This window comes from Electrophorus electricus, chromosome 3 (genome assembly GCF_013358815.1).
Source record: "Electrophorus electricus isolate fEleEle1 chromosome 3, fEleEle1.pri, whole genome shotgun sequence".
NCBI lineage: Eukaryota > Metazoa > Chordata > Actinopteri > Gymnotiformes > Gymnotidae > Electrophorus > Electrophorus electricus.
In genome coordinates, this window is record NC_049537.1 from 3,145,222 (window position 1) to 3,167,613 (window position 22,392).

The window sequence follows — 22,392 nt, forward strand, 5'->3', positions numbered from 1 at the left end:
CTTTCTCTCCTTCTTTCTTCCCCCTTTTTTGTCTACTTTTCCGTTTCCGCTCTCCCTTCCGCTCTCCCTTCTGTCCGTTTATCTCTCCAAATCTCTCTGACTCCGCCCCCCAACTCCCTCGCTGCCCCCACCTCCTCGCGCAACCCCCCCCCCCCCCCCCCCCCCCCCCCAACAGACATATCCGATTACAAGAACAATAACAATACTGGCCAAGCTGTCAATCAAAGAGGTGATCTCTCCACAGTGACCAATGCCATGACGGGGATGAGCCCCTCCCCCACCCTCTCTGCTCTGTCCAGTCGGGCTGGCTCCATCACTAGCCTGCATGAGCGTATCATGTTCAGTCCTGGAAGTGAGGAGGCTATCGAGAGACTCAAGGTGACTCTTCAACCTCATAACTTAAGTATACAAATAAAACTCCGTTCGCAACTGTATGAACATCTGGTTGCTCGTTATTGTAGTGGCGGGCAAACCTATTCCCGAGGAAGTGAAAAAAACATAACTGGTTTTAATGAAACCCTGCAGTCAGACAGAGCGGCCCTTTGCCTACACCTGTTAATGCCTTTAATGTGTCTGAAGTTCAACCCCAGACCTTAGCTGCCAGGGTCCACACACGTGCACTTAACACAGCCTACACTCGTAGCTCTGATCAGTCAAATGCCTGCTAGGTGCACGTGGAACAGATGCACCTGAGCAAGTGATGTGGCTGCGTGTTTTGACTCTGTGCCATCCACACAGGAAACTGAGAAAATCATTGCTGAGCTTAATGAAACGTGGGAGGAGAAGCTTCGACGTACGGAGGCTATCCGGATGGACAGGTCTGTTCTCTGGCCAGTGTTGTCAGTTATCCTAATCCCAGCCAGTGTTTTCTGTTATCCTAATCCTGGCCAGTATTGTCTATTTTCCTAACCCCACCTCCCCAGGGCTGCAGCATGACACAGTCTACAAATGGTTACAAATGACAAATCTATTACAAGCGTAATTACAAAAGTAATTACAATTGTAATTTAAAAGCACTAAATCGCAGCGCTGTGGACCTCAGAGGGGTGGAGAGAGAGAGAGAGAGAGCTTGTTTGTGAGTGGTAACTATACTCGCTGACTTTAACAGAGAGGCCCTGCTTGCTGAAATGGGCGTGGCCATGAGGGAAGATGGTGGTACCGTGGGCGTCTTTTCACCTAAGAAGGTAAAAAAAACAAGAGTCACAGGCTCTGACATTTGGATTTCACACCCTGATACGCATGTGGACATGTGAAACATGTACCGTAACGCGGTACGAACCGAAAGCTTCGGTCCAGCTGGAGTCGCTCTGAATGCATTTCCTTCCTCCCTTTTTAAAGCTGGCACAGAGAAAACCTGAGCCTGTCTTCATAGACACTGTAGGGCTGTTCTCTCCTAATGAGGTTGGTTGCCACAGAGAGCGTGGGATTGCTTCCTGAGTGCTCATCTCTGTTGATCTCTCCACGTATGCGCTCTCTGTCTTCCAGTCCCTCGTTCAGAAATACCGGGACGCTCTTCTGACCTGTTTAACCTGTTCGGAACCTGCTGTCCTCTTTTTCTTACCTAATACTGCTGAATGAAATTACAGCACCATGCTGGGGAAACGAATGTTGGTGTCATTTCCTCGTTTGTACGCACTGCTGAGAATCTAGTGTGAACCCGTGTGCACTTTCGATCCGCCTCTCTTTCTCCTTTGTTCGGCCCTGCCTCTCTGAGTGCTTTTGCATGGCACCTTTTTGCTGTGTGTGGCCCCGAGAGTGGTGTGGGTGGTTTAGTGCTGGGCTCCACTACCCCAGACAGCACGGCCTTTTCCGGGTGATCAGTTAGTGTGTCCGTTTTCCTGGATAGATCTGAGGTATTACCATCACATTCCCTGAAGTCTAAACCCGACCCCCCCCCACCCCCACCATAGTGTTACAGGTCAGCTAGTAACATTAACAGCTCAAGGAATTATTTGCCAGAGATGACAAAATCCTGAATTTGTTATGGTCCGGATTTGAATATCTTGGATGTTGCCAGTATTGGTGCATTTGAGAGAGTGCAAGCCCTGAGCTCAGTCTCTCTCTTTGTTTCAGACACCTCATCTGGTGAATTTAAATGAGGACCCTCTGATGTCAGAGTGTCTCCTGTACTACATCAAAGATGGAACCACCAGGTCGGTGTGCTCCTTATAATGCCGGCGTTGGTCAACGGCACCTTGAGGACCCATATGAGCTTTCTGATCTTTGTGACCTTGTGTCCTGTTCCCGTCACTGCTCAGGGTGGGAAGAGAGGATGCACATACGAGGCAGGACATTGTCCTCAGTGGACACTTCATAAAGGATGAACACTGCATTTTCACCTGCAGTTCAGATCCTATGGGAGAAGGTGAGCTACGTTTATTCACACGTACACACACACGCGCGCGCACGCACACGCACACACACACACACACACACACACTCATACACACTCTCACACACACACACACTCACACTCACACACACACACACACACACACACACACACACACACACACTCACACACACTCTCACACACACACACACTCACACTCACACACACACACACACACACACACACACGCACACACTTAGATGACATGTTGAACTATGTATTATGTATTACGATATGTAAACACTCATTTCTCCCACTTAAACAGAACCCTTGCATTAACCTTAGTAGCTAAACACATCTGAAAACTGGTTAAGAAGATGCTCTCTCCAAAATCAGTAAATTCGGTTTTGTTGATGTGTAGCTTTAAGAAACTGCCAAATTTATTAGTGTCTTACTAAGAAAGAAAGGCTCCAGAATAGTGTTGCTAAGGAGATCCGAGCCCTAGTGTAGAAAAACTTTCAGAGAACAGAGCTGGTGATTCATACATGGTGCCTGTGGAGAAGTGAACGACTTTTAACCACTGTCATACGCAGTCCTTTACCTACTGTCTTCACCAGCTGTATTTTCAAATTATTACTATTTTCTGTTATTGTTTCTATGACATTCTGTAAATACATATAGACATACACATACACACTCTCACACACACTCTCACACTCACACACACTCACACTCACACACACTTACACACACACACACACACACATACGCACGCACACACACACACACATACGCACACACACACACACACACACACACACACACACACACACACATACATACGCACTCACACACACACACGCACACACACTGGGCAATTTATTTAATGGTATTGTTTTCCTCATTTTTTTGAAAGCAGTGATTCTAGAGCCGTGTGAAGGAGCTGATACCTACGTCAATGGGAAGAAAGTGACTGAGCCCACTGTCCTCAGATCAGGTGTGTCCACCTAGCATATTGATCTCTCCTCTTCCTCACTGAGCCCACTTTCCTCAGATCAGGTGTGTCCACCTAGTATATTGATCTCTCCTCTTCCTCACTGAGCCCACTTTCCTCAGATCAGCTGTGTCCACCTAGCATATTGATCTCTCCTCTTCCTCACTGAGCCTACTGTTCTCAGATCAGGTGTGTCCACCTAGTATATTGATCTCTCCTCTTCTAGCATATTGATCTCTCCTCTTCCTCACTGAGTCTACTGTTCTCAGATCAGGTGTGTCCACCTAGTATATTGATCTCTTCTCTTCCTCACTGAGCCCACTTTCCTCAGATCAGCTGTGTCCACCTAGCATATTGATATCTCCTCTTCCTCACTGAGCCTAATGTTCTCAGATGAGGTGTATCCACCTAGCATATTGATCTCTCCTCTTCCTCACTGAGCCCACTTTCCTCAGATCAGGTGTGTCCACCTAGTATATTGATCTCTCCTCTTCCTCACTGAGCCCACTTTCCTCAGATCAGCTGTGTCCACCTAGCATATTGATCTCTCCTCTTCCTCACTGAGCCTACTGTTCTCAGATCAGGTGTGTCCACCTAGTATATTGATCTCTCCTCTTCCTCACTGAGCCCACTTTCCTCAGATCAGCTGTGTCCACCTAGTATATTGATCTCTCCTCTTCCTCACTGAGCCTACTGTTCTCAGATCAGGTGTGTCCACCTAGCATATTGATCTCTCCTCTTCCTCACTGAGCCTACTGTTCTCAGATCAGCTGTGTCCACCTAGCATATTGATCTCTCCTCTTCCTCACTGTCTCTGCTTTCATGTAACTCAGTTTCTTGTCTACAGTGATACAGCACAGGTCACCAGCCTCCCTGTGAGATTTCTGGCTTATTCTGATACAAAACAGGCTCGCACATATCATACAAGCAGAAAAACAACTGAACTAAATGGGAAAATGTGGACAAATTATCAATAGAGAAACACACCACAATGAGGGTAGAGCATTTCTGAGATGCTGATTAAACTAACAAAAGACAGGAATAACTGAACAAAACACACAGAACTCAAACACTTAATAAACGCATTAAAAATCAATTTTAAACTAAAGTCTGTGGAGAGGCGCACAGCATACTGGGAGTCCTCATTGTGCTCTTTTCTGCTGTCTGATTGGCCCACTGTACACTCCAGTGGCAGATGACACCAGTATTCATTTACTTAATAAAGAATCAGACTGATTCATTGTTTATTTAAATAATATTAATATTTATATAACATAAAAAAAGTTAAAATGTAAGTTATAGAACGTAACCAGCACTGAACTGGATCTATTTATCTAGCTAATCTATCGTTAGCTAGTTAACCTAACTAACATTATGTAGCTAGTTATATAGTTAACTGGTTATATCCCTACGTATTTGTAAGAAATTCCTATCAAAACTAGTGTTATTAGTTGGACCATATTGGGGCTCCAACCCAGCTGTTCTGCGATCTCATGTCGTGTCGGGTCTCACGGTTCAGCTGTCTCCTCCCAGGGAACCGCATCATCATGGGAAAGAGCCACGTTTTCCGCTTCAACCACCCGGAGCAGGCGAGGGCCGAGCGGGACAGGACGCCATACGCAGAGACCCCGGCTGAGCCCGTGGACTGGGCCTTTGCCCAGCGGGAGCTGCTGGAGAAACAGGGCATAGACATGAAGCAAGAGATGGATCAGAGGTGGGAGGAGAGGGTGGGGGGAGGGGGGCGGGGCGGGGCATAAGGAGGAGCATAAAGCAGAGATTCCGAATGATTCATTTTGCATCAGAGTCTCTTGTCCTCTGTGCAGACTTCAGGAGTTGGAGGATCAGTACCGCAAAGAGAGGGAGGAGGCCAACAATCTTCTGGAACAACAGAGACTGGTGAGTGACAATTCTGGACATTTCACTGAGCTTCAGGATTTGCGGTGCCATTGACGCTCAGGCCAAACTCCGTGCAGACTGTCTCTAGTAGAAACACGCAACTCTGGCCTTTCCCAGGACTATGAGAGCAGGTTGGAGGCCCTGCAGAAGCAGGTTGATCGATATTACCCTGAAGCGCATGAGGAAGAGGAAGAACCTGAGGAGGAAGGTAAGCAGGCAGCTACAATTGTTTTCACAGTAGGACAAGCATCAGATTTTGAAATGCTCTTTAATGGTGTGGATGCATATAATATACTGTGATCACTTCATTGCCGAAAACACTGTCTGAACTTCATTACCCATAGTGCCATGGACGGAGAGGGAGACAGAGTTGGCTCTGTGGGCCTTCAGAAAGTGGAGGAGTTACCAGTTCACTTCTCTCAGAGACCTTCTTTGGGGCAACGCCATCTTCCTTAAAGAGGCCAATGCCATTAGCGTGGAGCTCAAGAAGAAGGTAGGAGTTTTGAGCTTAGTGACTTAAGTGATACATTAACTAAAAAATAAGTGATGCCAATCATTTGAAAAGCTATTTCACTTGCTGTGGAGATATCAAAACAGTAGCATAAAAAATGATTCTCCAGCATACTGGATGTATGGCCACTGGAAAATACACAGACAAATGCTTGGCTGTCCGTTTTCACTTTACAAACCTTCCTATGTTGAGGAATATTAGTATATCCAGGCAGGGTTTAAGAGTGTGGCTGTGCTGATGGTCCCTCCCAGGTGCAGTTCCAGTTTGTACTGCTGACAGACACGCTGTACTCCCCACTGCCCCCCGAGCTGCTGCCTGCCGAGGCAGCGGAGGAGCGTGAGAGGAGCCCCTTCCCCCGCACCATCGTGGCCGTGGAGGTGCAGGATGAGAAGAACGGAGCCACGCACTACTGGACCCTGGAGAAGCTCAGGTTCTCCCCTTAGCATTTCACGCAGGAGTACGCAGTGCGATGGCTATCCTGGAGTGTATTTTATAAAAATGTTTTTGTTAGCTTTAATATTAAAGTAATTGTTCATTCTAGTTAACATGCAGCATACAAAAGGCCTGTATCAGATGAGTAATGTTCTGTCTGATATGTTGCTTTTTGATCTTTCCATGTGTCCTGCAAAACCACGAGAGAATCGCATGCAAATAAATGCTAAAGTATGCAGTGCTGCCCCCTGTAGACAGCGTTTGGACCTGATGAGGGAGATGTACGACCGTGTCGCAGAGGTACCCAGCAGTGTCATCGAGGACTGCGACAGCGTCCTGACAGGCGGCGACCCATTCTACGATCGCTTCCCGTGGTTCCGCCTGGTTGGAAGGTGAGTGTCCGGTGACGTCGTGCACATCTGGGCCCCAGCTACTCCAGACCTCTCCTGCGTCTGACTGCTCTGACACACCCGACTCGCGAAGGAATTAGGTGTGCGTGAATCAAATATTTGCACGGATGTGTGTATGCATGCAGGACAGACATAAAACGGGCCATGCGAGGTTCTTAGATACAGTAGCTCACACTCTACATTGCGTCCGAGTGCAGACAGGCTGTGAGGTATAAGATGTAAGTATTGCTGTACGTGTTTTAGTCTGAGCAGGAGGATCTCTGTGACATTGTTTTGCTCCTTCCCTTTGCTGTAATAGGTCTGTAACCATGAGCAGTGATGTCAGGTAATCACAGCGGTTGTTAAACGCTGGGTACAGGAGGATGTGTGTTTCACTAACACAGTCAGCCAGTCCAGACTTCAAGAAAAGTCCGGAAAATTCTGTAAAGCCTTTAGTCCTCCTTCAGCTGTCCATCTCAGCAGTATGTACAGGTCTGCAAATTAGGTCACATATCTCCCCTTAACGATTTGTTTATAATCTTTTTACTTATCCACCGATTTTCCAGAGTTATAAAGAGTCTCCAGCAGATGCCTCTTCGTAGGTTCATCGGCTGTGCTGATACCTTATTGAATTGCTCCAGTCTATGTGCTGTGTATTTGGTAACCCTTTGGCGCTGAGCACGTGCCAGTTTCTGACCTGTAGGCTCCTTGCAAACTGACCAGCCCAATCACATGACCCAGTCCTTGCGTGAGCAGTAACTAACTGGGTTCCCATGTGTTTGGCTGCACCAGCAGCCCCCTATTCACCGCATGCCTTAGTGAGCAAGCACATGAACGCACCGCTTCCCCCAACCCCTCTGAACCCACCACCACCTCCGAAACCACCGAGCTTGTCCAATCGCGGCTCCGCGGAGGGGTTGGGGCGGAGCTGGAGGACCTCAGCGATGATCTCTCCTCGGATGACCTGTGCTCTGAGCTCGGGGACGACGACGACGAAGACGTGGAAGATTATGAAGATGACGAGAGGGACCCATGCGGGAGCTCCAATGAGGACCCGTTTTACGAGCGCCCCCCCTTGTTCAGTGTAGTGGGAAGGTTGGTGAGGTTTTAGGAGCATGCTGGGAAAGGAAACTAGCTCTTTCACACTGAGACACAGGACTTCTGTCACAAACACTCACCCACACTCCACATGCACACTCCGCATACAGCAGAATAAACCCGAGGACACAGAAAAACAGACACCACACCAAGCTCGCGCACACGTGCAGAATTAGGTACTGATTAATGACACACAAGTTTTTTTGCGATGTGTAAACACAGGAAGGGATTGCACCATTCTCAAGCCTGCTTAAACTGCTGTTTCTGCTAAGGAGGAGTGTCTTGGTTAGCCTGTGCTTTAGTGTCTGTATTTTAAAGTGACAATAAACCCAACATTTTAATATTTGTGTTCTAAATGACTTCAGACACGAACTTAATTTGTGTATTCTGGTAATATAAGTCATTTGTCCAAGAATAAAAGTACCGTCTTAATATATATAAATTATTTCTACCAGTCAGATCACTGTTTGAGCCTGAAAAGTCCATGTAGCTGAATCTGTAGCCACACCCCGAATGAGTTTTCCCTCTGTTGTGTGTAAATGGCCGAAAACCTTTCAATTATCGACTGATCGTTATCTATGCTTAGCATAAGGCTAATCTGTGTGATGGCTAATGCAGGTATACTCCCCCCCCCCCCCCCCCCGTCTTTCCGTCCCTCCCACTTGTCACTCAGACATGTCACTCATGATGTCCCGCCTCTGTTCACACTCTTGCAATTCAGTCCCCCACCCCCACACCCCAGCTCTCCACTATGCATTTTTCAGGAGCACAGGCAGGGCGGAGAACAGGAAAGAAGGGCGGAGATGAGTACAAAAAGGGTGGAGACCATCACAGGAAGGGCGGAGACTATCACAGGAAGGGCGGAGACTATCACAGAATATGTTAGCTCTATATGTTGAAGATGTGTGAGGAGTTTGTTGCTGTTTCCAGACTATACAGTATAGGGTAGACATTTGGAAGTTTAAAACCTTTTCTCATTACAAAACATTTGACTTTCATCCAAACTATGTGAACACTTTCCTTGGCCGTCCAGCATGCACAAATGTTAGTTTCCTTCAAAGATTATTCCTCTATTGCCTGCACATTTATAATGTGCTGGCCTTGAGTCAGTATTAGGTCTGACTTGTTTTTACAGACCTAAAGTCCAACTGAACTGAATGCTTCATGCCAAGGTGTGTGTCACAGATGAACCTGAGCTGCGTCACCTGACAGGAGGCCGTTCAGAAGACCAAACCTCATTAAAGTATTACCTGGACACACACATAACAGCTGTTTTAAATTATTACCTAAATATATATAACAGCTGTTTGTTTTAAAGTATTACCTGGACACACATAACAGCTGTAAGTTTTAAAGTATTACATGAACACACACAACAGCTGTTTTAAAGTATTACCAGAACATACATAACAACTGTTTTAAAGTATTACCTAGACACACACATAACAGCTGTTTTAAAGTATTACCTGCACACACACACAACAGCTGTGTTAAAATATTACCTGGAAACACATAACATCTGTTTTAAAGTATTACCTGCACACACAAACAGCTGTTTGTTTTAACACAGAAGGAAATGTGTTCAGATCTTTCTTTAAATGGCATGGCAGTCCGATGAATGAACTCTTAACGATTCATCCAGTGAGCTGTTAACCGATTCTTGTAATACGGCAAAGCTGCGATTCAGCACGTCCCCAATATCTCAAGATGAAAGAGCTGGTTTCTAGAACAGCTACCTCTCCTAGGCATGCCACAGCATTCGATTCATTTCAGTTTTTTTGTGAAACGGAAACTTTGGATTGGTGAATTGGCTCACACATTTTATTTTGGTTCGGCTGCACCTGTGCGTTGTGTCACGCACCTGTGACAGTATGGCTTCTCATTAGTTACTAGGTGTCATGCTGCTTTTATGGCTGACATTGTCTTTTCAAGCTTCTTTTTTTTATTTGCCTTATTATTTGTAAATCGGTTTCCAGATCTTTTTGGTTACAGTTTTTTTCCTGAGCATGCTTTCTTTGTACCTCACCAATCTTGTCTTCAACGTTTTCCTTTGCTAACCCCCCCACACACACCTTCCTCTTAAATGTCTACCGTCCATGGGATCATGCAAAATGTCATTTTTGACTGTGCGTAACAGTCCATAGACAGATTGTGTTGGAGAAACAGAAGGTTGCAGAATCTTAAGGACTAGGCTGAACGAAGGAAATCCCAGATGGTTTCCAGCTTGTGTTTTTACTGAAACCTTGAACCTCAATGTCATTTCGAGCGTTAGCGCCAAACCCACGTAGTGTAGTTAGAAACCTGGCCTGGATTCTGGGTTGGTTTTCACATTGCATCTCATGAAGACGATTTAATCCAGGTTGAACTTTTGTGAGCTGGTTCATAAATACTGAATGAATCAACACTACCAGTCTGAGATGCAATGTGAATGACGACCCTTGTTCTTTTCCTGAAAAAAATATTCACATTTATACATCCACTCACTTGCCCCTCACACACACACACACACACACTCACCACATTCACTCATAAAGAGTTTAGTTTCATTCTTAGCCCATGCTCCATAAAACCACCAAAGGTCTTTAAAGCTAAAATAAACAAATAAATAATAAATAACTATTATAAAAATGCTCACGCGCACTCCCTTTAGACGTGCACACTGATCAGATCAAAGTGTTAAGCCGCGAGGGGCCGTCATCTCGAGGGTCACTGTAGTCTTTGCTCATTCACCTGCTTTGCAGCTCTGTGTCGTGCTTGCCCATTGTACGGAGGTGCCGGCTCTTTGGCTGCGAGGTGTCTCTCTCCTTCATCACCCCCCCGCTCATGTTCACCCCCCTCTTTTCCAGGGCCTTCGTGTATCTTAGCAACCTGCTGTATCCTGTGCCTTTGGTCCACCGAGTGTCCGTCGTCAGCGAGAGGGGCGAGGTGAAGGGCTTCCTGAGAGTCGCAGTCCAGGCCATATCAGGTCAGATTGGGACCCTGAATTCCTTTTAAAAAAATCCCTGATTGAAAAACGCAGCCCATGTATATTAATGTGCCTGCACACAAAGAAACAAGTTAGAGCAACAATATTTGAGTTGCTGTTTGGTTGGTGGTTTGTTTATTTGCTAATTCGTGAGATGTTTGCAGGATTGTTCTGGAAAAGATCTTCTCGCTTGAATCACAGTTTAACTTTCAGAGCATTTTATTTTTGTTGTTGCTGGTGTTGCGGAGCACCGATGAAAAGGCTGAGTATAAATGTCGTGTGGCGGAGGGGGGCTGTATCTGAAGGGCATGGTGTGTGTGACTTCATGAGGAAGTGAAGCGAAGGCACTCTGGTTTTTCCTCCAGCTGATGAGGAGGCGCCTGATTACGGCTCAGGTGTCAGGCAGTCGGGAACCGCCAAGATCTCATTTGAGGACCAGCAGTTTGAGAAGGTAAAACAACCCTCGATGCAAATGAATGAAAGTTAGAATTCTAGCTATTTCTTGATATTTATTTACATATTTAGATATGTAAATATCTAGAAATTTGAATTCTGACTAGTCAAAGAACAGTTGAAGGCCTACCTGCAGGCTTTGTTAGTGTTTATCATAATTGAGAAGTTCCCTCAGGGAATCCACTTTTTTGTTCTTGTTCTGCTCCAAACATCCCTGAACAGGTGATCATATACCTGGCCCAGGTGATCATATACCAGGCTCAGGTGTGTTCGGAGCTTGACCTTCAGACGTTTGACTAAGAGCAGCCTTTCCCTCAGTTTCAGGCAGAGTCCTGTCCTGCCGGCCTGTCCCACGCGGGACATTCTCAGGAGGAGCTGCGTATCGTGGAAGGGGAAGGGCAGAACTCAGACACGGTGCCATCTGCAGATGAAGTCAATAACAATACCTGCGCAGGTACCAGATGAAGACAGGGTAGCATGTAGAGCGGGAAAAAAAACAAAAAACATGGCTGCATTTACAGCATTTAGCAGACGCTCTTATCCAGAGCGACTTATGCCATGTGAAACCATACGAATGATCTGTTTTTGTGATGGATGTAAAAATGTGCTTGTGAAATATTTAGGGGTTACACAGCCTCCTGCCAAGCCATTTCCCATCTGTCTTCTTGTTCATAACAATTTGTGTATTCTCGCTTCCATTGGTTAATATCTCTTCAGCCGAACCAGAAGATCTGGACAGCCCAGTGAAATCAGGTCTGGATGGTGTTCTGGACCACCTCAGGATTGGAGAGCTCTTCACATTTAGAGTCACTGTACTCCAAGCATCCAACATCTCCTCAGAGTATGCAGACATCTTCTGCCAGTTTAAGTGAGTATCTTCACTGGAATATAAAAACTGAGTTAAGACTGACCCCAACAGTGGTTAGGGTCGACAGTGATCGACAGTCAAAAGAAGAAAGGAAGCTTGGCTTTGGTGGGAGGGGCTTTGGAACAAGGTTTGGATGGGGGGGGGGGGATTGATTGAAGTATCACAGCTCCTTTCCTGCACTTTCCACAGTTACCGGAATCATAGTTTGATCTTCTGCTTTCCAGCTTTATCCACCGGCATGATGAAGCTTTTTCCACGGAGCCTCTGAAGAACACAGGGCGAGGTCCTCCGCTGGGCTTCTACCATGTGCAGAACGTAAGACCCTTCTGACTAAAGCCTTATCGCCTAACTAAGACCTCATGCAGCACCGCGGCTCATAGCCGCTACTTCCCTGTTTCTCCAGATTGCCGTGGAGGTTACCAAGTCCTTCGTGGAGTACATAAAGGCACAGCCTATCGTGTTTGAGGTGTTCGGGCATTATCAAAAGCAGCCATTCCCGCCCCTGTGCAAGGACCTCATCAGGTGGTTGCATCTGATTGGTCGTTACGTCCTGTTTCATTTGCTTTCTTTCCTAGTGCATTTGCATGGTACCCTGCGGTGCTCTGGAAATAAGGACTAACTTCTCTCTCTCTCTCTCTCTCTCTCTCTCTCTCTCTCTCTCTCTCTCTCTCTCTCTCCACAGTCCACTACGTCCGTGCAGAAGACAGTTCCCAAGGGTTATGCCTCTGTCCAAACCAGGTGAGACCAGTGACACAGGTCACTGCCCTGTGAATCAAGTCTCATTAAGAATGGAGTAGTGCATATTTGCGACATTTGCACTGTATGCCACTGTTCGTCCCGCAGCACTGTAAAATGGAGCCTCGCATTTCATTTATGTTTGTTTTTGTGTGTGTGTGTGTGTGTCTGTGTGTGTGTGTGTGTGTGTGTGTGTGTGTGTGTCTGTGTGTGTGTGTGTGTGTGTGTTGCCTTACATTGCCTTATATAACATCATGTTATGTGGTCTTAATGCTTTGCCAGTGGTTTTGTTGCTTGGCGTGTCGCTTGCTGGGGTCCATGTCACTTCAGTTTTCTATCACCGGGGGTGGGAGTGTAGCTGAAGACGCAGACGCCCCGTCAGATCGGGAGAAGGCCATGGAGCTGATTCGCTACCTGGTGCCAGACGTCTTCAACGGGGTGTTGGTGGACTCCCTGTCGGGGCACGCCCTCAATGTGGCGGGCATGGCAGCTTCTTTACTCCTTGACGGGGAGGGGCAAGCCAAACTGACAGCTCCGCCCCTCTCTATCTGTTCAGTAATTAAAGCGCAGAAGCCGGGTTTGTAACAGTTGCGTGTGGACAAGGGCCGAGGACGTCCTGGAAAACAAGCTGCCTAATCTAATGCAGGTGCACTTGGTTGAAGACCAAATGACAGTATAGACAGAAATATGAAGCTTTTCAACTCTTCTTACCTTGGTTCCCTTGATGATTATGTGGCAACGTTAACCACAGTGGGTGACTGAGGGTATCGATACAAAGAACCTAAAAATCTAGGTCCATATTCCTATCCGACTAACCTTACCAGTAAAGTACCTCTGCGTTGATGGACGGATATTTTGTTGCCAGGACTGTCCTCGGGTCTGTGGTTAAAGTGTGTGGGTGTCCCACTGTCTCCCACTTCTCGAGTCCCTCCTCATTAGTCAGACATACACACTTATCTACACACTCCTGGTTTACCAGTCACTGGTTCTGTACTGAATCTGTGTTGCATGTGTGAGAGCTATGTGTTCTGTCACATCTTGGTTGAAACTTGTTGGTTGGAACAGCGGTCCCTTAACATTTGCAAATGATCATTAATGGTTTTCAGAAATTATGGTTTATACATTTACTTACATGGTATTGTTTTAGGCAGGACAGTTGACATAAGACCTACGTACAGTATATTTCTCAGTAATCCAATCCTATTAAATCTGTGTATAGAACATGGGTTTATTCATCAGAGGTCCAGCATATAAAATTCAAATGCTACTAACGTGGAGGGATCTGTTCATTCATTCAGAACCAAAATGTGCCTTTCCTCTGGATCATCGTTCCAAATCTCTCGAGCTTTTCTCTTTCTAACGCTGCTTTTTCTCTTCTCCTCTTTTATATATTATACAACTCCTTTTTTGCCGTCATCCCTTTTAAACTGAGACTCCCGTCTTTCATCTTGAACAGAGTGAATAGACTCCTCTACAGGTCTCAGACCTCCGTGAAAGTAAGTCGCTCTCTTTCTCCCTCAGTGCCTGCGACCAAGCTGACGACCCTCGTACGACCCACAGCAGGTCCCTGCCACTGCAAATACGACCTGATGGTGTTCTTTGAGATCTGTGAGCTGGAGGCCAATGGAGAGTGAGTTTGAAGTCTCACACTCAGCCTTTATGACCTGTACGAACAAAACGTATCTGTACCTAGAACACACTGCAGAGTTGGCTAAAGGCGTGGGGGGGGGGGGGGGGTAATCCGTGATTTGGTAATAGGTAATCAATTATTCAAATTAATCTCCATGATCAGAACAGCCAGTCTAAAGGACTGCAGTTGGGCACTTATCAACAACCAAGGTCTGTTTAAGCAGGCTCCTGGGTTGAGCTGTGTGTGTGTGTGTGTGTGTGTGTGTGTGTGTGTGTGTGTGTGTGTGTGTGTGTGTCTGTGTGTCTCACTCGCATAGCTACATCCCTGCAGCAGTGGACCACAGAGGAGGAATGCCCTGTCATGGCACCTTCCTCTTACACCAGGTCTGCTCTTGTCCAGATCACTTCCTACACACACACACACACACACACACACACTCACACACACACACTCACACACACACACACTCACACACACACACTCACACACACACACACACACACACACACAAGCACATGCACATGCACACGCAGACACCAATGCATGCACACACACGTAAACAGTATCTGTAATATACGTACAAGCCGCATCTGTCGTCTACCCAACAAAACCCAGCCGCCATCTTAACATCTTGTGTGTCACAGGGAATTCAAAGGAGGGTCACGGTGACCATAGTGCATGAGTCAGGGGGAGACATTAAGTGGAAGGAAGTCCGTGAGCTTGTCGTAGGTGAGTCAGGCCTCTTTATCCACCTTTGAAACCAGATGGGCCCTGAGGAATAAATCTGCTGTTTGCATTCCAGGCCGCATCCGGAATACACCTGAAGCCGACGAGTCCATCATTGACCCCAACATTCTGTCCCTCAACATCCTGTCTGCCGGATACGTCCGACCCTCCCCGGATGACAGGCAGGTTTCCGAATTGTAACGAATTTCAGAGGGGAAACTAAAGTAATCGCGTTTATGGAAAATGGCAAAAACAGTTACTAATTCATTTATGCGATCCAGCAGAACTTTGGCGATGGGAATGGGGGAGAAATGGGGATGGGAATTTTCTCTATTCTTAAAGGTTCCAGAGCTATCGCAGTAGATGCTGGGAATGGGCTTTAACACAACCCTTTGCTCACTCGGGATTTCATTTCACTGCACAGAAGGTCAGGCCTTCCAGGACGTATTCTCATTATTCTGTACTGATTTCCTCTGCTTTGGCTCTCAATATCCTGTCTCCTGATCTCAGGAGCCAATCAAAGCTTTCTGTCCCAAAGAGCAAATGCCTCGCACAGTCCTGTTTACTCTGTCCTGTCTTGGCCTCTGATCTCCGAGCAGGAGCCTAAGCCCTGACGAGCGGTCTCCCTCAAAACATAAAAAGACAACTTTAAAAGCGGCGACTGCGTTTGCCGGAGTGGAATGGTGCGCGCCAGAGGCCTTAAAAAGCCTGTCTCCAGGCAGCCTTTCCCAAAGGCACAGCCCCAGCGGCAGAGCCAAGCCTTTATGTTCCTCTGCACAAACGCACCACGACCCAGCGCACAGTAGCGACCCACAAGGCTTCACAAACACCGTGGAGGACGTATGCAGGCAGATGCAGCCAGATCTCCTCTCTCTGCAACCAACACGCTCTCTGTACGTTCCCCTCCCGGAAGTGTCACGTCACAGGAATGCTGCACTGGACCCCTCCTTAGAGCCTGGTGCATGATGGGACCCGTAACCCGGGGCTACGGGTCCGGCTGCTTCGGATGCACTAGACGCACCTGCTTGAATGACACGCTGGCCTTTGCACACCTGCTACCGCGTTGTTGTTATTTTAACCCTTTAAATATTAACCCTTTAAATATTAACCCTTTATTAGAATTTCATTTGCCAGACCAAAATGTGGTTCTATCAGCCTAGATGAAGGAGGTCACACATTTAATGGACAACAAGCAGGGGTGCCCAACAACTACCAAATAAATAAACAAGGGACAAAGCAATAGTGAGATCCAGTATCATGTCAAAGTGACCCAGTGGGTTTTCCAGATTTCCATAGTGAAGGTTCTCTAGTTCGCCTCCTCGCCTGGCTGTGTGACGTTGTGTCCATACTTCATCTGTTCATTCACCCATTAACTCTGTCCATCCCACCCCATGCACCCACACTGCTCAGACTCTACTAATCGCTCACCGATCGCTCAAAGATAGAGAACAAGGCATCTCTATCAGTAACCATTGCTTGCTCATGGCCTGCATGCAACACTTTAACTATTCTCGTTTCAAGACTTTAAGACTAAAATTTGCATCCCATGCTGACACATAACCACTAACAATAAACAACCTTGCTTGAGAAATGTATTCTTATGCCTTACTAGAGCTATTTCATTCCAGTACTTAGTGCAGCTTATTGTATCTCCCAGCATGATGGAAATTCCAGGTGACACGGCCCCTTTTCGTGTCCGTACAGTGTACGTCGTATCGTTAGCTTTCACTGCACAATCACCTTCACTTCAACCTACACTGACATTGCATTGCATCTCTTGTGCGATTTTAATGCCCTGCCCTATCAACTGTCTCCTAGCAACAAGGTTACTCGCGTCCTTACATGCGCCCCTTTGCAAAAGAGCGCTGACCACAAGCGCAGTCGCTCACGTGACAAGTTAAAATGGACAACTATTATTATGATTATTTTTAATCTCTCAGTTCCGTTTCCAGCTGTGACCTCCTCTCTTATGGTGTAACCACAGCGCTTTAGCGTTCTCCTCACATCCAACACGGTTCCATACCTCAGAAAGGAAGAATTAAGGCGAGGGCCGGGGGCCCTTCCTACAGAGCCCTAGCCGTCTGCCGGGTTTTGTTTTTTTCCTGTGAAACAAAATGGCTACCCTGCTTTGAACCAAACTGGCCACTCTGTCTGTATCTTCACAGCCAGCGAGGCCTCTGCAAAGAGCCCATGTCAGTAATATCCAGGAGGACATTGGCTTTGACAATTTGCGCTCAGGCCCACTAACTGAATGTTGTTTTATGTTTTTGCAGACAGTTTCTTGATTCGGACATGCCTAGGTATATTATTTTCCAATCCTTATCCTCTTATTCTCTCAGGTGCACTTAGAATATCTATATTAACATGTATTCTATTATTTTAAAATCTGTATTTTTGCGTGTGTTGATTTTTTGTTGTTGTTTTAGTTCTCTGGTCATCCATCTGTTCAGTATCACCGTTCTTGATGTGTCTGTCTTGGCTTTCCCATGCTGCTACCCCATACCCACCCCCCCACCTCCTCATTTCTGCCCCTTCTCCCACCGTGCCCACCCCATTCCCGTCAGAACCTCGAGGGAGGTTCGCGTTGGTTCCTGCGGAAATGTTTGGGCGTGAGATGGCTGCGGGCAGCATGGCTTGGCTTTGTAGGGTCTGCGGCCTGACCGCATCTTTCCAGGAGGTGCGGTGGAGAGCGCGTTGAACGCATTATACATCACCCTGTTAATGAGTAAGCGACCTGTGGCCCACACTTGGACAATTCAGCTAATGCGGACCTCCGTCATTTGTTTTTACCCGAGAAATGACGATCTCAGACCACACAGAAAAAGCAACAGAGTGGATCCCAGTTTTAAAACCTGCTTTTTAGCGATCCGAGTCCTTTAGCGATGAGTCACCATTTTTTCACACACCCACAAAGGTTCACAGCGTCCGTGTAAAAAAATTTACTGTTCGGCATACAGCACATTTAGATCCTGTCTTTTGATTAGGAATTTATGATTTAATTAAAGCTGTCCTCCAGTGAGAAAAACATCAGAGCAGCACTGTAAACCACAGTCACTGATGTGAGGAGCGACGACTGGGAATCTGGCTCCGCACTGCAAATCTCCCGGGATTTGTGCATGATGGATTTCCTGCTGAGACGTATCTCTACTCACACAAACAGGCTGTCATGTCAGCTATAAACTTCCATTCCCCTTGGTTCAAGCTGATCTGACAGTTGCCAGTTAAGTTCCGTTCACGACCAAGGTCAGGACTGTGTAGAATAAATCCCTTCAAAATTTTCCTGCAAGCCTTTTTTTGGCAGCATCACTAGAGGGCAATGCTGTTCAGTTTTGCAACATTTTCCAATATAGGACTTTTTCATTCTCAGTACCTGTGTGCTGGCAGGTGTGCTCACAATCTGCCTGGCAGATGCCACACATCACCATGGCAATGGAGAAAAACAACAAGTGCAGTTTCCTTTGAGATGATGCCCCGAAGAGGGTGAATGAGAGCTTGTTGGGGCAGCCACGTGAGGGGCTCCGTAACAGGCACCGTAACAGGCACCGTAACAGTCTCCATAACAGGCTTCGTAAGAGGTCCCTACAGGCACTCTGCTGAGCACCACGGCACTGTCATCACACACACACACACACACACACACACACACACACACACACACACATACACACACACACACACACACACACACACACACACACACACACACACACACACACACACACACACACACACACACTCTCTGGCAGCAACACAGAAGGCAGCATCCACACCTAAACACCTCGTCATGCACTCCCCGCTGGCCGGCATTAGGGGTGAGGCGGAAAGCAAACCAGAGTCTGTGAAGTCACTCACCCCCACTGCCCCCAAGAGCTTCGTTAATAGCAGCCTTGCAGGCCGAGGCTTGGAGGGCAGAGGCTGGCGTATCCCAGCGCTGAGAGCTAAACCCCGGGACCATAACCTCAATAACAGCACTGTCACACTACCTCACGCCCTGCGCACTGAAGTCCCAGATCTCATTTAGACCCACAGATGGAAACGGAACTGGAAAACACAGAGGGTCACTTTGCAAGTGCTGCCAGAAACATGACACAGAGGCTGGACGGTGTGATGGATGGAAGAAGAAAGAGGAGGAAAACTCCTGAGCGTGTGAAAGGGAGGTTTCTCTCACGCTCCCACAGGCTGTAGGTTTGCCTTTAGCAATGTGAGTGCGAATGTTCACACCTGTCTGAGGGTGCTGTCTGTGTGCTTGCGTGTGGGGTGTGTGTGACAGGGATTTTGTGTGAGAGCACTCCGTAACAGTGAGTGTGAATGATGGCACCACCTCCTCCAGGTCTGCTCTGTCTCCCCCCCGCCGATTCCCAAGGGTGACAACTGCTTCTCTAATGCTCTCTGAAACGACCTCACACTTCTCAGTCCTGTGTTCAGCTCCACCTCTCTTTCTCACTCTCCACCCCCACCTTTCCCTCTGACTCTCTCTCTCGCGCGCAACGTCTTGCGGACTCACCCCCGTTCTCATCCCGGTCTCTCCTACAGCACGCTGCATCTGCCCGATTGCGCTTTCTCGCAGACATCTTGAGTGCTTGGCTCGGCTCCGGACAGCGCAGAGCCGTGCGAAGATTTAAAAGTTCAGCACGCCAGGAGTCGAAGCAAACTCAGGCCATGTGATTACCTGGGAGGTCAAGACCAGTATCTATCAGGACAGGGTGGGGTAGAGTGGAGGACCAGCAGGGTGGGGGACAGATTTGCTTAAAAGTCATTTTATGTTGCACTTTCTCATGGAATGAGGGTAGATCGCATACTTACACAGCACTAAATATTCTGAGTCAATGCTTGTTTGGTTGCTTTATTGCTGGTATGACTGTTTTGTTAGACGGCCTGGGTTTTCATCAACGGACACTGGGTTTGTAACAGTTACTCAGAAGAGATGTGCACTGATATATAGTTATTTATCTGACTTGTGTGTGGAGGAGCCTCAGACATCAGGGAATGTGTATTCCCGTAGGGTTTGTGGCACGAGGCTTTCTCTGTTCTCCTCCCTTACCAATGATCATATGGTTGATTCTCTCCCTGTCATACAAAGCATTTCCTTGGGAACTGATCCTAGGTATAATTTCCCCACTGTCTTCCCAGCCTTCCTTTGTCGAATCTCTCATCATCGCTTCCCATGATGACTGTGTCATTTTTCATGCTAATGGTGATGGTGTTCGTTCGAAAAGAAACTTATGTGTTTAGTGTATTATTGTTGTTGTTGTTGTTGATTTAGTTTTTTTCATTTGGCATGCTGTTATTGTGTTTTTAATTCTCTATGAAGCCATTATTCTTCCTTTAATAATTCATAAGGCTTGTGCATTTTAATTTGAAAACATCCAGTGACTGTTCTGTTATGTGTCAGTTAGTAGCCATGGCAATATACTTAAATTATGCTTAAGTCTGCAGTTATTAGCCATTCAAGTTTATTAACATAACACTATTATCATGTTAAATCAACAAGTGTAATATACTAATATTTTCCAGTTGCCATTATTTTAAATGACATTTTTATAGCCACTCATCTCCTCTGATGCAATGTGCAGGACGTTCTACCGTTTCGAAGCTGCCTGGGACTCGTCAATGCACAACTCTCTCTTGCTAAACCGAGTAACTCCGTATGGGGAGAAAATCTACATGACTCTGTCAGCGTACCTGGAGGTAAGGCTTCACATTCCTGTGACCAGTTCACCGATAGAAGAGGCTACAGACATAGCTTTCAAAAGCTATACCTTGGGCCTGAGTTAAAAAGATCAGTAATTGAAACTGGATATCATCTGCATTTGGTTGGAATTGCTCAGCCATATTTACGTCTTTGTTGTTCAGTACTGTTTCCAAATGAACAGTCTAAACGTGGTTTCCCACCTGCTCAGATGGAGAGCTGCACACAGCCCACAGTTATTACCAAAGACTTCTGCATGCTCTTCTACTCCCGCGATGCCAAACTCTCTGCGTCACGCTCCATCAGGAGCCTCTTCAGCAGCGGTAGCCTGAGATCGTCTGAGGGGTACACACCTCACACACCTCACACACCTCACATACCTCACCCATGTCACGCAGCTCACAGACATCACACACCTCACACACGTCACACACCTCGCACGCGTCACACACCTCACATGCATCACACACTTCACATACGTCACACACCTCACACACGTCCCACGGCTCACACGTCACACACCTCACACACCTCATACACCTCATACACTTCACGCGACCTCACACACCTCACGCATCTCACATATATCACGCACCTCACACCTCACAGGAGACAAAGTTCAATGTTTCTTGCGACAGCGTCATTATGACCTGTGTATGTGTCTTTATTTGTTGCTGTAGAAACCGAGTGACCGGAGTGTATGAGCTCAGCATGTGCCATGTGGCGGATGCGGCTAGTCCCGGTAATACACCTGCCCTCTTCATTCTCCTCTCTCTCTACATATGTTCATGTAGCTATTGATCATAGATAGATAGATAGATAGATAGATAGATAGATAGATAGATAGATAGATAGATAGATAGATAGATAGAACGTCTGTTCTGACCGCAGGGATGCAGAGGAGACGTAGGCGTGTGCTGGACACGTCCGTGGCATACGTGCGCGGGGAGGAGAACCTGGCTGGGTGGAGGCCCCGCAGTGACAGTCTCATCCTGGACCACCAGTGGGAGCTGGACAAGCTGAGTCTCCTGCAGGAGGTAGGAGACGCCGCCCGTGCGTCAGGAAACCAGCCTGGCTCGCGTGCTGTCTCGTTCAGCTGCGTGCTCTCAGCTGCCATGCGTGAGACTCCTTCCCCCCGCAAACCCTTTACCCTTGACCCTTAACCCTTTACCTCTCGACCTTTCCAGCTTGTTGGGTAGACCCTAGCATCACGAGCGGTCCTAAATCTTCCTCAGCCTGTTAGTTTTAAACAATTCACCACTAATAAAATGCCATAATTGTAAAAAAAAAAAAAAAAAAATCAGTTAGAACAAAGAAGTCATGAACCACGTTCTGTAGTTTAAATAAATGTTTGGATTGTTTTACACTATTTTGGTCAGTTTGTTTTAGAAATGGGCTCGTGTTTCAGGTGACGCTCTAACCGTTTGCTTTCCCACCCATGATCGTGCCGTGCAGGTGGAGAAGACCAGACACTACCTCCTCCTGAGAGAGAAGCTGGAGTCCACCCTGCTGCTGAGCCAGGAGGCGCCGTCGTCCTGCGCGGGCGAAGATCCCACCGAGTCCTCTTCCCCCTCCGCCCACGCCGCCCGAGGCCTCGGCCCCGAGGGCGAGCCAACACCCGACACCCCCAGCCAACGGCAGCGAGAGCTCACAGCCAAGGTGACTCAGTGCTTT

General features: G+C 47.1%; 1 protein-coding gene across 21 annotated transcripts in view; it reads left to right on the plus strand.

Annotated features, from left to right (window-relative positions):
• The window catches only part of kif1aa (kinesin family member 1Aa), a 44,693-nt gene that overhangs the window by 20,167 nt on the left and 2,134 nt on the right, over positions 1–22,392 (plus strand). For 2 of the 21 annotated variants that reach the window (XM_035524064.1, XM_035524073.1), the window contains 30 exons: positions 176–378; positions 739–818; positions 1,109–1,184; positions 2,074–2,153; positions 2,259–2,365; positions 3,249–3,329; positions 4,860–5,040; positions 5,150–5,222; positions 5,340–5,430; positions 5,567–5,715; positions 5,985–6,163; positions 6,420–6,557; positions 7,347–7,649; positions 10,499–10,617; positions 10,962–11,068; positions 11,389–11,524; positions 11,788–11,938; positions 12,163–12,253; positions 12,342–12,460; positions 12,621–12,676; positions 14,195–14,303; positions 14,620–14,686; positions 14,948–15,032; positions 15,106–15,211; positions 17,303–17,329; positions 20,603–20,717; positions 20,930–21,063; positions 21,399–21,460; positions 21,610–21,755; positions 22,174–22,377. In XM_035524064.1, the coding sequence (XP_035379957.1) occupies positions 176–378; positions 739–818; positions 1,109–1,184; positions 2,074–2,153; positions 2,259–2,365; positions 3,249–3,329; positions 4,860–5,040; positions 5,150–5,222; positions 5,340–5,430; positions 5,567–5,715; positions 5,985–6,163; positions 6,420–6,557; positions 7,347–7,649; positions 10,499–10,617; positions 10,962–11,068; positions 11,389–11,524; positions 11,788–11,938; positions 12,163–12,253; positions 12,342–12,460; positions 12,621–12,676; positions 14,195–14,303; positions 14,620–14,686; positions 14,948–15,032; positions 15,106–15,211; positions 17,303–17,329; positions 20,603–20,717; positions 20,930–21,063; positions 21,399–21,460; positions 21,610–21,755; positions 22,174–22,377 (3,575 nt within the window). Of the gene's footprint in view, positions 1–175; positions 379–738; positions 819–1,108; positions 1,185–2,073; positions 2,154–2,258; positions 2,366–3,248; positions 3,330–4,859; positions 5,041–5,149; positions 5,223–5,339; positions 5,431–5,566; positions 5,716–5,984; positions 6,164–6,419; positions 6,558–7,346; positions 7,650–10,498; positions 10,618–10,961; positions 11,069–11,388; positions 11,525–11,787; positions 11,939–12,162; positions 12,254–12,341; positions 12,461–12,620; positions 12,677–14,194; positions 14,304–14,619; positions 14,687–14,947; positions 15,033–15,105; positions 15,212–17,302; positions 17,330–20,109; positions 20,134–20,602; positions 20,718–20,929; positions 21,064–21,398; positions 21,461–21,609; positions 21,756–22,173; positions 22,378–22,392 lie in introns of all 21 variants that reach the window. The other 19 variants (XM_035524070.1, XM_035524080.1, XM_035524075.1 and 16 more) reach the window with 15 other exon arrangements.